The 15,015-nt window shown below is 34.8% G+C and overlaps 1 protein-coding gene across 6 annotated transcripts in view; it reads right to left on the bottom strand.

Moving 5' to 3' along the window:
• The window catches only part of FMN1 (formin 1), a 187,904-nt gene that overhangs the window by 32,577 nt on the left and 140,312 nt on the right, over nt 1–15,015 (bottom strand). For all 6 annotated transcript variants that reach the window (XM_057420082.1, XM_057420085.1, XM_057420084.1 and 3 more), the window contains one exon: nt 3,626–3,718. In XM_057420082.1, coding sequence (XP_057276065.1) covers nt 3,626–3,718 — 93 coding nt within the window. The remainder of the gene's footprint in view (nt 1–3,625; nt 3,719–15,015) is intronic.

The raw sequence follows: 15,015 nt of genomic DNA, 5'->3' as shown, positions 1-15,015 counted from the left end.
AATCTGCTGTAAATTGATTCCTTCAGTAGCAAAGTCTTCGCCATCAAGATACTTTATTCTTAGAGAAATTAAGAGAGGCAGCCGTGCTTTTCCTATGCTCAATTCTATGAAGCAGGAAGACCTTTTCATTTGCACATTCTAGTTTATATGGAAGGAAATTGAGCCCAGATTAAGGTTTTTACATACTTTCTGACCTGGAACCAGTGTGTGAGACAGCTTCATATCAAAAGAGGACTTTTCTTCTAAGCAATTCTGAGCAAGAATTTAATAAATTAAGGACCATTCCAAACCAAGTATTAATTTCACGATTTCAAAGTTCGTTTTGCATACCATGGCAGTTTAAATGGAAAACATTATGAATATAGTTCTGAAAAAAAAGTCTAAATCATACAGTAAGTCCACTGGAAATACAGTGAATGTATATTAATTTATAGTAATTCTTAGGTTTCCATATTATAGTAAAACTAATAAAATTTGTTAAAAACATCATCATTAAATCTACTAAAGACTACTGCTACTTTGAGGATAATCAAAGCCCTTTTCAAAAGGCATGGGTGTACCAAATACAGCTAATGAAGTATTAACACAGTTTACACATGGTGTCTTTCATGTGGGAATCACAGAATACTTGACAAAGATTATCTTTCATTACAAAAATAGCAAGAATCATTATTTCACATTTTGTTTAGCTACTTGACATGTGATACTAGAATAGTGAAGTGCTCTCTGAAATAGAGATTAACCAACTATACTAGTATCACATGTCAAGTAGCTAAACTGGGAATAGAACCTAAGGGTTCTGGCACCTAATTCCCTGTTGAAGGCACTAGGCTACATTACATCCAGTTACACAAAACAGCACTGACATCAGCAGAAGTACAGTTTATCCCCTCTAGCATTTTAGAATGTCAGTCTCCATAACACTCTCTCAGTGTTTTTTGTTACAACACAGCAAGTATTATATTTAATTGGTATTAATTGTAATTAGGAAATGTAAACAGTTCAGTTTAAGCAAATCAAGATGGGTTTTTTTTATTACACTATTTCCAACTCCGCATCAACTAGAAATGATGGGAAAATGTGTGTGTGAGAAAAACCTGAGTATCTATGAGTTCCAGCCCTATTTTCAAGCCAGAAGTTTCAGAAAAGCATCTGAGCTTTGGATACTTGCTGTGAGCTGGCAGAAAGATAACAGACATTTTTTTCTTACATTTGCTTAAAACAGCCACAACTTTTTTTAAACAAACAAAACTGAAAGCAGATGCTTAACTGATGCTCAGTATTATCAGTTAACTCCTAATTTCAGAGAAGCAGCTGAGTTTGCAGACACTTATCTAAACTGAATCTTGGAGCCTGACATTTGTCCAGTGCCTGTTCTAGTACCATAAATCAAGATGGGTTTCTGTGTTATTTTTCCTTGTCTTCAGGGTAGAATTTTGTAAGATTTTCATTGTAATGCCACAGAAACTACCACCCACCAGGTACTGCGTTGCCTTTGAATGGGGAGGGGCTGTAGTGGTACACATTTGTTATTCCTTCTACTGTTTTTAGCTGGTGTAGAGTTCAACTTTCTGCATAGCAGCTCTTCATAGCACAGGTATGGTGCTGTGTACTGTGTTTCTGACCAAACCAGTATTGGTAACACACCACTGAGTTATTGCTGACCACTGCTTGCACAGCATCAGGGTCTTCTCTATTTCTAACACTGACCCCCTACAGTAGGCTGTAGGTTCAGAAGAAGCTGGGAGGGTCCACAGGTGAGACAGCTGGCCAAATTGACCAAAGGGATAACCCATACCATATGACATCAAGCTCAGCAATAAATCTGGGGTAAGAAGGAAGAAGCAGGGGAAGATCAGAGTTACGGTGTTTGTCTCCCCAAGTAGTGGTTATACATGATGAAGTCCTGCTTTCCTGGAGATGGTTGAACACCTGCCTACTGACGGGAAGTAGTGAATGAATTCCTTGTTTTGCTTTGCTTGCACATGCAGCTTTTGCTTTCGTTATTAAATTGTCTTTATCTCAACCCATGAGTTTTCCCTCTGTTACCCTTCTGACCCTCTTTTCCAGCCAACTAAGGGGGAGTGAGTGAGTAGTTATGTGGTGCTTAGCTGCCTACCAGACTAACCACAACAGTCCCCAAAAGATCTGGGGTGTAATAACAGAATCTGCCATATGGTCGTGGAAGACACCATTTGGTTAAGGTCTTGGCAAGACCTAGGCAAAATTGAATTATGGTCCAGATTTACACATGAGTCTATGATTCTGACTGCTCTGACTGGCTAGTAGTGTGGAATGAATACAGTTTCTTTCTGAGCTGCTCTAACAGGGTAATTCATACAGTACAATGAATCAATCCATACAAGTTACAGTTACACTCATCTGCTATAATAATTTGGCAAGCAAGATTAAGAAGTATGCTGGAGATACAATGGTCCTGTAGAAATACATATATTACTATCTCAGTCTTATTGTCAATCTGTAGGTGATAATTTCCAATTAGATAAATTGGAAAGGCAATACAGCTGTCCTGCAGTGACATTAACATTTCCATTATGATTTCTTGTTTTACAAGTTCTGTGGCAAGAAATTTTAATCTTTAATACTGTCTAAATGCATTTGCAACTAAAAGAAAAAATATATCAAATATATCCATTGAGTTCCATGGCCTGGGAGAAGGGTGAAGGAGAATATTAGTTTCTTTAACAGTACAACAACAGTCTGCTACTTTTAAAATATCCTCTTTTCATTTATCAAAGTATTTAATAAGATAGTCTCATGAAATAAAGTTATTAAAAAGACATTAGGACAATCTTTATAAAAAGGATTAAGCTAATTCATAAATTATTACAATAATCTGAATGAAGTAAACAGTCTGCTTGGATTAGTAGATTCAGATAGTTCATTTGACTTCTCAAACAATAAATTGCTAAACTGCTCACAATTTCTGTGAGAAATACTAGTCCTTTGGTAATACCTCATTCTTAACAATTCCTCATAATGTCATCAGAAATGTAACACTTTGTTTTCCCAAATAGTCTGTACTACTACAACCTGGAGGGGGAAAAACCCAATCTATTCTCTTATGTGTTCTGCACAGCTCTGGAGATGATGGTGTTGGCGGAAACAGGTGACTAGGAACACAGTCTGGGAAAGAGGAGAGAGCAGGACTGTTCTTCTCAACAACAGCAAGGTGTGTTTACTGTTTTGAACTGATATCAAAATGTACTTGGCTCTCACCCCAGTTGTCTCCAGACTCTACCCTGGCAAATCACTTCCCTATGCCTATTTCTGTGTCACACGAGACAAAATCATTAGATATGAATTTGTCAGTTCATAAACCCATACTATCAATAAAAGATGCCACTACTTCATGTAGAACAAAGCAGAAAACAATCAGTAGGAAATCGGTGAGATCAAGGGAACAATTATCTTTGACAAGTGATGTCCAAGATCCATGTAACCATTATTCTTACATACACTAGGCATGTCAGGAACACAATCCACAGGAATTTTCAGAGGCAACAGATACTTAATGCAGCTTACATTATTTATAAATTTGCAAACTACTACACTATATACTACACTACATACCAATTTTATTTTTGTATTAAGATGTGATTACCTTTCTGGAAGAATTCCTCTAGTTTCCCCTTGAAGGGCTGGAGATGTTCTTCAGAAGACTCTCGGCAGACTAACTTCATTTGCTTTTCAGAGGCTACAAAAAGAAGTTGAGATGATTCTATGACATTAGTGGCATATTTCATCTAACCGAAGTAGATGTCAACACTGTAGAAGCCTACATCTAAATTAGTCACCTAGACTTACATTAGAGGAAATGGAAATCTATAAGCACTAAGGAATCCAGCAATTACATTAAAATAAAACCACCAGTACTAGTCTAGCATACCAGACAGAAAATTATATATGTGTTTAAACAGTGGAATTTGCCTTTAGTAACAACTTTGTTCTAAAACTCCACCTGTGTGCTGATTGCTGCCAGGAACACAGCCTGCCTCCACAAATTCTAGATGGTATTTAAAGACTGATTTTCTGCGCTGAGTGGAGGACGTCTCATAACTGGAAGGACTAATCAATCAATGCCAATCCCACAATCAACCATTTTTCCTAACACAGATGCAGGAATTCAGCTTTACTTAAGTATTCAAATTCCAAGCCATGATATGAAACAGTAGAAGACTGTAAGAAAATTAACTTGCATCTATCTGCATTTTGTTTAGTATTTTTCCATTACCTTCCATTTAGTAACTAACTGAATTTATACTATAAGATTTTTTTTTTCACTACAACTTTTCATTCCCAAGCAGCTAAATTTAGATGGAAATTTATTTTGGAGTTAAACCCAAGTTACAGTTTGGTGTCATGAAACATATCCACACCAAATTGCTTCCGCCATCATATATTTCAACTCACTGCAGCAAAAATTAATACAGAACTGTGGAAACAGAACTTCAGAATTTGTAATTCAAATGTCATGTTAACATACGTTTACAGTGCAGTGAAAAAAGTTAATGGAAGGGTGAAAAAAGATGCATACATTTTATTGCATAACTAGTAGTGTACCTACAATGCTATTGGACCAGCAGGACTTAGAAAAAAAGTCTGCTTTTCAATTAATTGAGATCATCTGCACAGTTGTTGTGATACAAAAATTTTGAAAGATACACGTTTACATCTATGTGTACATTTTAATGTAGCATCCCTCCACAGTTCATGCAGGTTGTGGATTACGAGTTACAAAGCTTACGTAAAATGGACTAGGCTACAGTCTAAGTTTATCTTTAATCTCTAGTTTTGCAACCTGGAGCATAAGACAGACCTTTGAAAATGTTCAGAGTAAAGTTAATGAATATTTGTTTTTATGCCAGACAATAGTCAGAACGTAATGTTAAACATAGCATATTGGAAAAAAAGACTTTTATTAGCTGTTCAGTTATGTGTCTTTTATAAACTAAATTAAGTAAAACAAATCGGAGGTCAGGGAAGTTTATACGACTTTTAAAGATTATTTTCTTATGATACATGCCTCTTACCATTAAAAATTTGAACTTTCTATGACTGTTATCATATACTGAATGAATATTTATGTATACTTAACATTTTTGTTTGTAGAATTAGAGGATCTGTACAGCTAATAAAGTAAATTTTAACACTTTGGAAGAAGACAGACACATTAGAATCGTATGGGCGGGGAAAAACTAGCAGAATAACAGCAACAATATTGGCAAGTTTCTGACTGGAAGGTTGAACAAAGTAGCAGTAGAGGTTTGTGGTTTTTCTTCGTGTTTAAACAAATCTGTAGAAAATTATATAAGGCAATATTTAGAAATTATTTTAGATAAAGTGACAAAAATGTAAAAGTATTAGTACACATGTTCAGGCATGTGGTACACAGCAACAACAGAACACACACTATTATAATTATGTAAGATTGCAACTATTGCAAGTTAATAATTATTTTATTATAATCTTCTATAAGAAATTTGTATAAATCAATAAAGAAGTAGATTTCTATGAATATGTATTATAATAAGCTTGTAGCTACAGTAGTATCTAAACTTACTCTAACATACTATAGAAATGCATTTTCCCAAATATATGGTGTTACTAATGCACTGTCTGAAGCATTGAAAGCTTCCTAGATGCTTCCTACAGGCTTAAATAATAGAAGATTTAGAAAAGTTACTCAGGTATGTCCCATGTAAATATTTAAATGACCGAGACTAGGGTGAATTTTTTTCTAAATTAAAATTGCTTTATTTAACCTTAATCAGATAATAAAAGCTACAGGAAAATATGGACAAGAAGTACCAGCATATAGAGAAAAATCTGATTTAGAATTCTTAGGAATTCTAACATCCTTAACAATCTTATCAACATCTGTCATAATGGAAGAGGAAGACTAAGACGAAAGGCATGGAAGAGAAGAGCAAATGAGACAGATGACATGCACTAAGTGAATCAGGGGACCTAATTAAAACTCTGAAAATTTGATATAACATGAAATAAGAATTTAGGAACATCATGAAATTTGCCTGGTGATAGATAAAGCAAAAAATGGTAGAAGTGTGTTCAAAGGAATCGTAAGTCAGCTACTATGAAGGCACACTTGGCTAAATCAAAGGTTCTAATTAAAATGGCAGTTGTAATTCTACAGATTAATTCAGCTTGTCTCTGTCACTGTAATATTGGCAGAAAGCTAACACACAACACTATGACCTGCCTCAGTTCTACAATATAATCATAAGTTTCTGGTAACTAATAGTCATTGAATTTCCTGGTATATAAGTTCTTTTTTTAACAAAAAAACCCTCAAAAATTTACCTGAAATATAGTTCTTTTTTTGTTTTATGTTTGTTGTTGTTGTTTTTTTTTTAAATTACCACATCATGCCAAACATTAAAGAAAAAAACTGAAAAGACCTGTTCCATCAGTTGCTGTGATTCTCTTTCCTAAAAATGCTATAACATAATTGAGGGATTATTACATTAATTTTTAATATTTTGTTCTCATATTCACTAAAATGGCAGCATTTTCCTCTTTTTTTAAAAGAAATATTTTATTAAGGTTTTTATTAGAATAATTCTGAGGCAAGGACCCTATTTATAAATTCTGAAAAGCTTCTTTCTGAATAAATTTCTTTCTGAAATTTTCAGGAATCTGAAGGAATTCTGAGACATCTGACAGTACACTTCTCATCTCACCATCTCATTCCAAAAGAATCATTTGAAAAAATATACAACCTGTTTCAGCATTACTGAGTTCAAACAGATGCAAATTCTCCATTACTGTAATAAACTTTTGGTTCATTTTCTTGGTATGTGTTGCATGTTAGTGAAATTAAATGTAACCCACTACTTTGAAAACTGTTTATTTCTGAATGAGCTATTGCAAAATAAAAAAAAAAAAAAAAAGAAAATACAAGCATACAATAGTATTTGAAAGCTCTTACAAACTGTTGGATGTACATCATGCTTCACCCACTGCAAATCTTGGCCACAGAAATGGAAACCATCAGCAAAACATTAAGAAAAAGCTGGAAACTGCTGATTATCAGTTTGCCACTGTCTTCAGATTTAATGCAGTACTTGGCTCAAAAAGTTCTTTAAAAATCCCCAATATAAGTGAAAATATTTACAAAATAGAATGTCTCTCACTTAATGTCTATTGGGCAATAGTCTTTTAAAACTCCACAGACACTTGTAAATCTGTCAAAAGAATCACTGCCCATAAACAAACGTTCACGTAAAGAGCATTTCACTGTCAATCAGACAGGATTTGGAATTTTTTAAGCACCATTTTAAAAGTAAACGCAAACCCAGAAATAGGTTAATGTTGATAACAGTAAATTACTAGCTATTTACTCACCAGAAGCCACCAGTAGCATTTACAGGAATCATCCTGACAGTGAAATCAAGTATCAACACCATGAATTCCTATAAACCTGTCACTGACACTATGCCCCATGAGTTACGCCATTGTGAAAGCTGCTAGACCACCACTATCCTCTTGTCTGTTCAGAGTCTGGCAGGTCAGACTGCCAAGCTTGCTATTTTATTTCCTTGTTATAATGCAGGCCTATCTTTGACAGGAGGGTTACTATTTGATAATTCTTTTTTAGAACCCTTACCTCTTCTGTTTCAAAGGAGATTTGAAACCATGCTGCAAGCAAATTCAGTGTAGCACTAGATAATCCCAAATTTCTGTATCAGAGGATACACAATTCTTTTATCGTGCAGAAGCCTGATACACTACTTGGCCCTATTTACCCAAATAAGAATCTAATACACTTCAGATAAAATATATAAATCTAAATTATTCAGCAAATGCTATATAACTTCCTCATGTTTTAGTTTGTTTGGATTTGCTTTTTTAAAGCAAATTTAATGTTTTAAATATAAAAATTTTCTAACTTGCAAACAATTTTCCAAGTTATTGGAGATGCATGTTTACTTGTTGGATGCTGTTGCAGTATTTGGTTATATTCTCTTCTTATTCCATGCAATATAGATACATATTTACTGCAGGTACACACATAGTAATGTTGGCTTTATTATAATCCATAATATCTGTGGCTTGTGCTTATTTATAACTTTGTAAGTGTTTCAGATAGAATTTTAAATAAATGTGGATAAGAAGGGAAGAGATTTATCCTGATTCCTTTTGACAACTTCTAACCACTGCAACTGGTTACGGTGCTACTGAGACACAGTTTCAGAGACAGTATTTTACTCATATTTTTGGACACACACTGATAATCAATGCATATCTCAATGACGGCAATACATGAAATTTCGAACACTAACACTCTTGTCAGGGCTGGATTGACTAATACAGAAGCCTTTGAACCTTGTAAGAGAGGGAAATGCCATGAAGTGGGGTGTGGAGTTTTCTGAGAAAAAAGGTATCTGAGAAGAATGTAGAAAACTTGTGGTGCTACTTTATTCTTAAGCTTTGCTTTTACTGTCTGAAATGAACTCAACAATGCAATGCAAAAAAGTGTTAGCACACATAAAACCAGGTGCAGCATTCTAACCTACTAATTGCTTGCATAGCTATTTTATGAAGTTACTTTCAGCTAATTTAGAAGAAATGTGCCTCTATGTACATTAATAATTAAGTTTTCTTAAAAAGCCATTTCAGAGGCTAGAAGGTAATAAGCAAAACTTTAAATAGTATTTCAAACTTTGTTTGAAATACATTTTCCTTGTGCCACACAGAAACAAATATCTGTTAAGCTGCTCAAGCTCTCACATATAAATGAGAGAGAATAATACTTCAGTGATAAGCCCTAAGCTGTGGAAAGTGAAATAATTGTAGTAGCGGCATACAAAACACCCTGTAAAGGTCACCTGTTTGAATGAATTTTTTGGAAGCTTTTAGGAAGCTTTTGGAAGCCGAGTCAGACATCTTAGGAATTCTCACAAGTTTGATAGGTATTCTGTCTTGGCCTTTTGGGTTTAAGATTTGTGAAGCAGTTTGTTTGTTTAAGTTTAACAACATTTTGAACTTTTACAGTATGTGATGACATGCAGAGCAACTCTCAAACCTATGTTAGTTTCAACTAACCTAGAAGAAAACGGGTGGGGTTTTTTTGCTCCTTGTTTTGTCAAATATCTTGAAACTGAAGAATCTTGTCTGGCTAATTCAGAAGAAGACAAAAATTTTTTATCAGATAAACTAAAATTTTCACAGTGCTAGAAAAAAATCGACCTTTCAAACACACAAACACCTTCACTTAGTGTACTGAACAAGGGATCTCGTAGAAGAGAATTTGTGGACAATGGCTGAAACAGTTTATGAGCTAGAATTGTAGAGGCTGGAGAAGTGATCTCCTGTTTACCTCTGTACTGCTAGATGTCTGATTTTCTGTGCAAGACAGATCATAAAGTTTCACCTAATTAATTCTTCTACCAAGTTTATGGCTTTGGTTCTGCTAAAGCATCCTGCTTAGATTTAAAATCATGTAAATTCATGAACTACCTACAATATTAGCAGGAACACTTCTCAAAGTGCTAATTAGCCTCACTACTACTAATTTGTATCCCACAGTCTGCATTAATGTACTTTCAATCTTTGATCACTGGCAGTAAATACATAAACGGCCACCTCAATTCCAACAGAAATCTGCCTACTGCATACTCCCTCAAACAGGAAAAGCTGATGAGGCTCATAAATGTTCCTCCCAACACTGGTATTGCACACTCTTCAAGTTACATCATTCATTATCCAGCACACATATTGATAGGGACGATATTCCTCCTGTTCACAGATGTACACTACCTGCTCCCAAATGTGTACTACCTAGTTATGTAACTAAAGCTTAACAGACACACACACATATATTTATTTATTTTTATAAAAGGGCACACACAAAAGTGCACAGAAAATCATCACTGTGGCATTTCCAGCATTCATTTTAGTGTCTTAACATTTGCAGAATGATTTTTAACATGAAACTCATAAGGATTCTTCAGACAAAGAAAAAATATAAAAGAAAAAATTAACAGCACGCCATTGTTTAACGAACAGAAAGCATTCTCTCTTGCTTTTGTACACACATGTGGACATCTGCTTCTAGGGAATGAACTCTTTGCTCCTCTATTTCTGAATTTTATTATGACCATCCATACTATTTTCTATATATCACAAACTAGAAAATCCAATGGAATTTTAAGAAATGATCCACTTAGGAAAATTGGCACTTCATGTATTCGCTCATGAACATTACTGATGGAACACTGTCAAAATGTTAGTTTGATTGTAAAATATAATCCAATGCACATATACAAGCATGCTTTTTAATGCCTCTGTTCTATCTTTGCTGAATTAAAACAAACTGCAATATATCTCATATAGTGATAAGAAAACTCTGAGGACAGTGCAATTTTGTCAACCCTTGAAAACAAAGTAACTTCTGTACAAAGCTGTCTTTTGCTCTTTTACCACCATTCTTCAATGCCTCAAAATACATAATGTAAACACTGGGCAGTGCAAAACTACAGTAACACTCACCAGGTAAAAAGAACCTGCTCTGTTTATCCTAATGTCTAAAGAAATTACACATGCACCTATCTGGCTTCTTGTGTCCCACCACCAGGTTCAAATTGCTATTTGCTTGCACTTACAAAATTTTAAGGTTAATGTTGAAATTTAAAAGTATAATTACTATTAAGAAAATTAAAGTGACAAGCTCCTGGAATGTATCATATAACTTCTCTGCTCCTGCTGGGAAAATTTTTCCAGGAACATTTATGCGATTTAGATGTCCAAAAGCCACCGTGAAATTGACTTAAAATGTGTCATTTAAATTAGAATAAAGCTTCAATTATTTTAAAATATTCTAGAAAAGAGCTTCTAATACTTTTTTGAATACTTGCTTGGTTTAAGCCCAGCTGGTAACTCAGAAACATGCAGGCTGCTCACTAACCTCCCCTCCTTCTTCCTCCCCCTGCTCCTGGAGGGATGGGGAGGAGAACCAAAAGAATGTAACTCCCACGGGCTGAGATAAGACCAGCCCAGTAACTAAGGTATAACACAAACCACTACTGCTGCCACCAATAATAATAACAATGAAAAGGGAAATAATAAGGAGAGAGAATACAATTGCTCACGACCCACCTACTGATGCCCAGCCCCCTTCTGGGTAACTCCCCCGTTTACATACTGGGTATGACATGCTGTGGTATGGAATACCCCTTTGGCTAATTTGGGTCAGGTGTTCTGTCTCTGCTTCCTCCCAGCCTCTCCTCACTGGCAAAGCATGAGACTGAAGAGTCCTTGATCAGAGTAAACATCACTTAGCAACAACTAAAAACATTGGTGTTATCAGCGTTGTTCTCAGAATAAAATCAAAAACACAGCCCTCCACCATCTACCAAGAAGGAGAAAAATGACTGCTACAGCTGAACCCAGGATAATACTGTCCTCCTGTAATGAATAAACTGTCACCTTTCATTGAAAATGTCTATCAATAAAACAAATTATTTAGGAATTTAAAACTCAAAATTATATAACATTTAGAATTTTCATGATCCAGTAACATTACTGTCTATAAAGCAAATCAGACAATAGACAAAACCTCTCAACATCATAATAATTGCCTATTGATAATTATACTAAAACTCTTGTCCATAAAACATTTTATCTAAGGCCATATTATGCATGAACCAAATACATAATTCCACCTGAATAAGTAAGAACTCATACACTTAATTTCTCCACCTCTGCTTACATAGAAATCCAACAAAAGCTGTACATTTCTCAATTCATTAGCTGAAAACATTGATCAATCTTTAGAGCAAACATGGTTTATAGTTAATTAGTGGACATCGTTGCAAAAATCGTTAACTCAGTTTGAGGACTCTGATGAGAACACATACATTTAACAATTCCAAATTACCTTCTTGTAAATAATAGTGATTAAACTTTTATCCTTTTGTATATTTTCCAATTGGTAAACATATTCCCTTATAATTCTTTACAAAAACAAATGCTCAGTATTTAAATATGGAAAATCAGAGAATTTCATTCTTACATGAGCATGAACTGATTATTTATAATTTTTGCTGCCTTTTCCTTGTCTCTAAAGGAATCCCAGCCGGGTCAGCCAGTAAGTCAGCTTCACTGGGGAAACAACTTAAATCCCTTTATGAAAATGCATGTAGCAGGGAGAATAAACAGTAGGAGTTAGAAACGTGTGCACACCTGCAGGGCTATGATCTTATAGGCACCACAGAGACATGGTGGGATTGGCTCCTATGACTGGTGACTTGCAATGGAAGGAAGGGGAGCTAGCAGATGGAGTGGTTAAACTGCTATCCAGACCTGAGAAGTTGTGGCAGTGCAGTGAGGTTAACACTGACTGGAAAAGGGGAAACATAAACAGTATCCAGTACCTAAAAGGGGCCTATCACAAAGCCAAACAGAGACTTTTTACAGGGGCATGTAGTGATAGGACAAGGTGGAACGGTTTTAAACTGAAAGAGGGTAGATTTAGATTAGACGTTTACGGTGAGGGTGCTGAGACACTGTAACAGGTTGACCAGGGAAGCTGTGGCTACGCCATCCCTAGAAGTGTTCAAGGCCAGGTTGGACGGGGCTTGGAGCAACTTGGTCTAGTGGAAGATGTCCCTGCTCACGGCAGAGGGGTTGGAACTAGATAATATTTCCAATCCAAACCATTTTGTGATTCTATTGTTCTATTTACAGTGTCTGTGGCTGCAAGAATCAAGAATTATTGACCCTTTTCAATTTCCAATCATTTCTCATTTCTAAATTCCCTTCCATTCTTGTCTTATTTATGTAATACTTATCCACTTTGGAATATAATGTGATAAAGATATCCCTGAAGAGGCACTGAATGAGAGCAATGCAGATGCAGCAGTTTAGTCTGCTCTAGTCAGCTAAGTGGAGCAGTCAGCCATACTAACAAACAGTATTAATTAGCAATGATGTTGGTATCTGTTTCGATGAAATCTATGTTTCTATGTTAAAGATTATGCATATATGAATATATATACACACATATTCATATCTGTAAACTAATATATGTGGTCATGCCATTCAAGAATGAAAATAAAATTAAGCACTTGAAGAGGAAGAAGAAGCCAAGCATGTACAGTCTGGTGACGAAAAAGCTAACTGAGGATCTAGTTTTTTGTTTCAACTATCTTATGAATAGCTATATAGAAGATGAAGCCTTCTTATAAATTACATTTAAAGAAAAAGGAGCAATAGTCACAAGCTGCAGCACAGGAAATTCTCACATGGGATAAGGAAAAATATTCAGTGATTCAGCATTGGAACAGGTACGCAGGGAGGTGTTGGAATTTCCATCCTCAGATTCAAAACTGAGCTTCTCATGCCCTGCACAACCTAATCTAAATATGAAGTTAGTCCTGCTCAAAGGCTTTGGACCACAGGACTTCTAGAGATACCTTCCAATCAATCAATCTGCATTTCTCTATAATTTTAAGATGCTTGGAATGCTTCCGTATAAAAAACAATGTGAAAACAGCCAATTTAACACTGTCATTTCTCATTTTTTCAGTGTAGTTTTACTTGCTTCCCTTTTAATCTTTTTGTAAGGATTATACAGTTTTACAAGATGTAGTTGACACAAGCTTAAGTGTTGATGAAGTTACACTACTTAAATATGGAAAAGTTGAGGGTAACATATGCAAGATACATATCTGCCAACTGGTTAAGGGGCCCCCATCTTGAAACCATGTCTCCTGGAGTACTGATATCAAACTGATTATTACAGGTTGCAGATCCATGAATTTTAGAATAAATTATTTCCTTTTGGTTATGTTTGTGTGTGTGTAAACACCTACATATTCATACACACTCAGTTAAGTTAGTAAATATTTTAAACATATATACAGTACTGAAAAAAGTATCAGTATGAAAACGGTGACTAATATCTCTACTGGTGCCCATGAAAGAAGGTAAAAGCAAAAGGTATGTGGATATTCAGTGGGATCAAAATGTTACAATCTCTTGGGAAATTTAATTCATTATGAGAAGTAAAATTATGACTCTTCAAAGCATTCAGAGTGGACCTATGTTGGTTTCCATTTTTAAACATTCAGTAAGTATCTTTGCTCTTTCAGTTATTATATTATTAAGGTCAGGAATACAAAAAGTTATAATGAACATTACAGTACATCACAGAATCATAGAATCAAAGGAACCTAATATTTCTTTCTTTTTACTAACTAAACATCATTTTAAAATTTTATGAACTGTATTGCAAAGAAGAGCAATGAGTATGATAGATGGACTCAAGCTACAGTGTAATTAATTTTGAATAATTAAGAATGTTCAACTTTGGACAGAGATTAATAAAAGTTTCATGATAAAACTTATACAAGTCTATCATACTGAGACTTTCTTTCTAAAAACCTTCTTACAGTTACACATTTCAAACATTCTGTTCTTATTCCAGAAGAACACCAATCAAGTGGCATTGGCCAGACTAGAAGGTAAGTCATGTTTGGTCACAGGGAAAGGAAAAAGTGGAAAACATTGCCCTAGACAACGCATAGGATATTTTACAGTTTAAAAATATTAATAAAAAGCAAAACCCTTTTTTTTTTTTTCATCTGGATTAACTAGAAAGCTAAAACCTGTTAAATCAATAAATGTATCTGCTTATTTCACTACGTAATATTTGAAAACCTTGGACATACACTGACTATACAGACCTGGAGTGAAAATGTGAGCTTACAGAAAACATTTCTTTTTCCTGTGACCTTAAAGTGGAACCAGATTTCACTCTAAAACTTTCATCTCACTATTTAATATTGCATTCTTTTGTACTTCTTTCCCCTTAAAAGTCTATATTGAATGCATATTTTTGTTTATTTTTAACTTAAAAATGTTCATTATTACAAAGTTTGTTCTGGAATATATGTTAAAAACCTCTAAGATTAAGGTTTTCCAAAAATTTGATTGAATTTTTAAGCCAAACTTTAATCCCTTTAGACT

This window comes from Pezoporus wallicus, unplaced genomic scaffold (genome assembly GCF_028554395.1).
Source record: "Pezoporus wallicus isolate ANWC-B61680 ecotype Strahan unplaced genomic scaffold, APGP_CSIRO_Pwel_v1 contig_5418, whole genome shotgun sequence".
NCBI classification, from domain to species: Eukaryota; Metazoa; Chordata; class Aves; order Psittaciformes; family Psittacidae; genus Pezoporus; species Pezoporus wallicus.
Note: the sequence above shows the minus strand (reverse complement) of the source record. Positions and strands in the feature narration are given on the sequence as shown.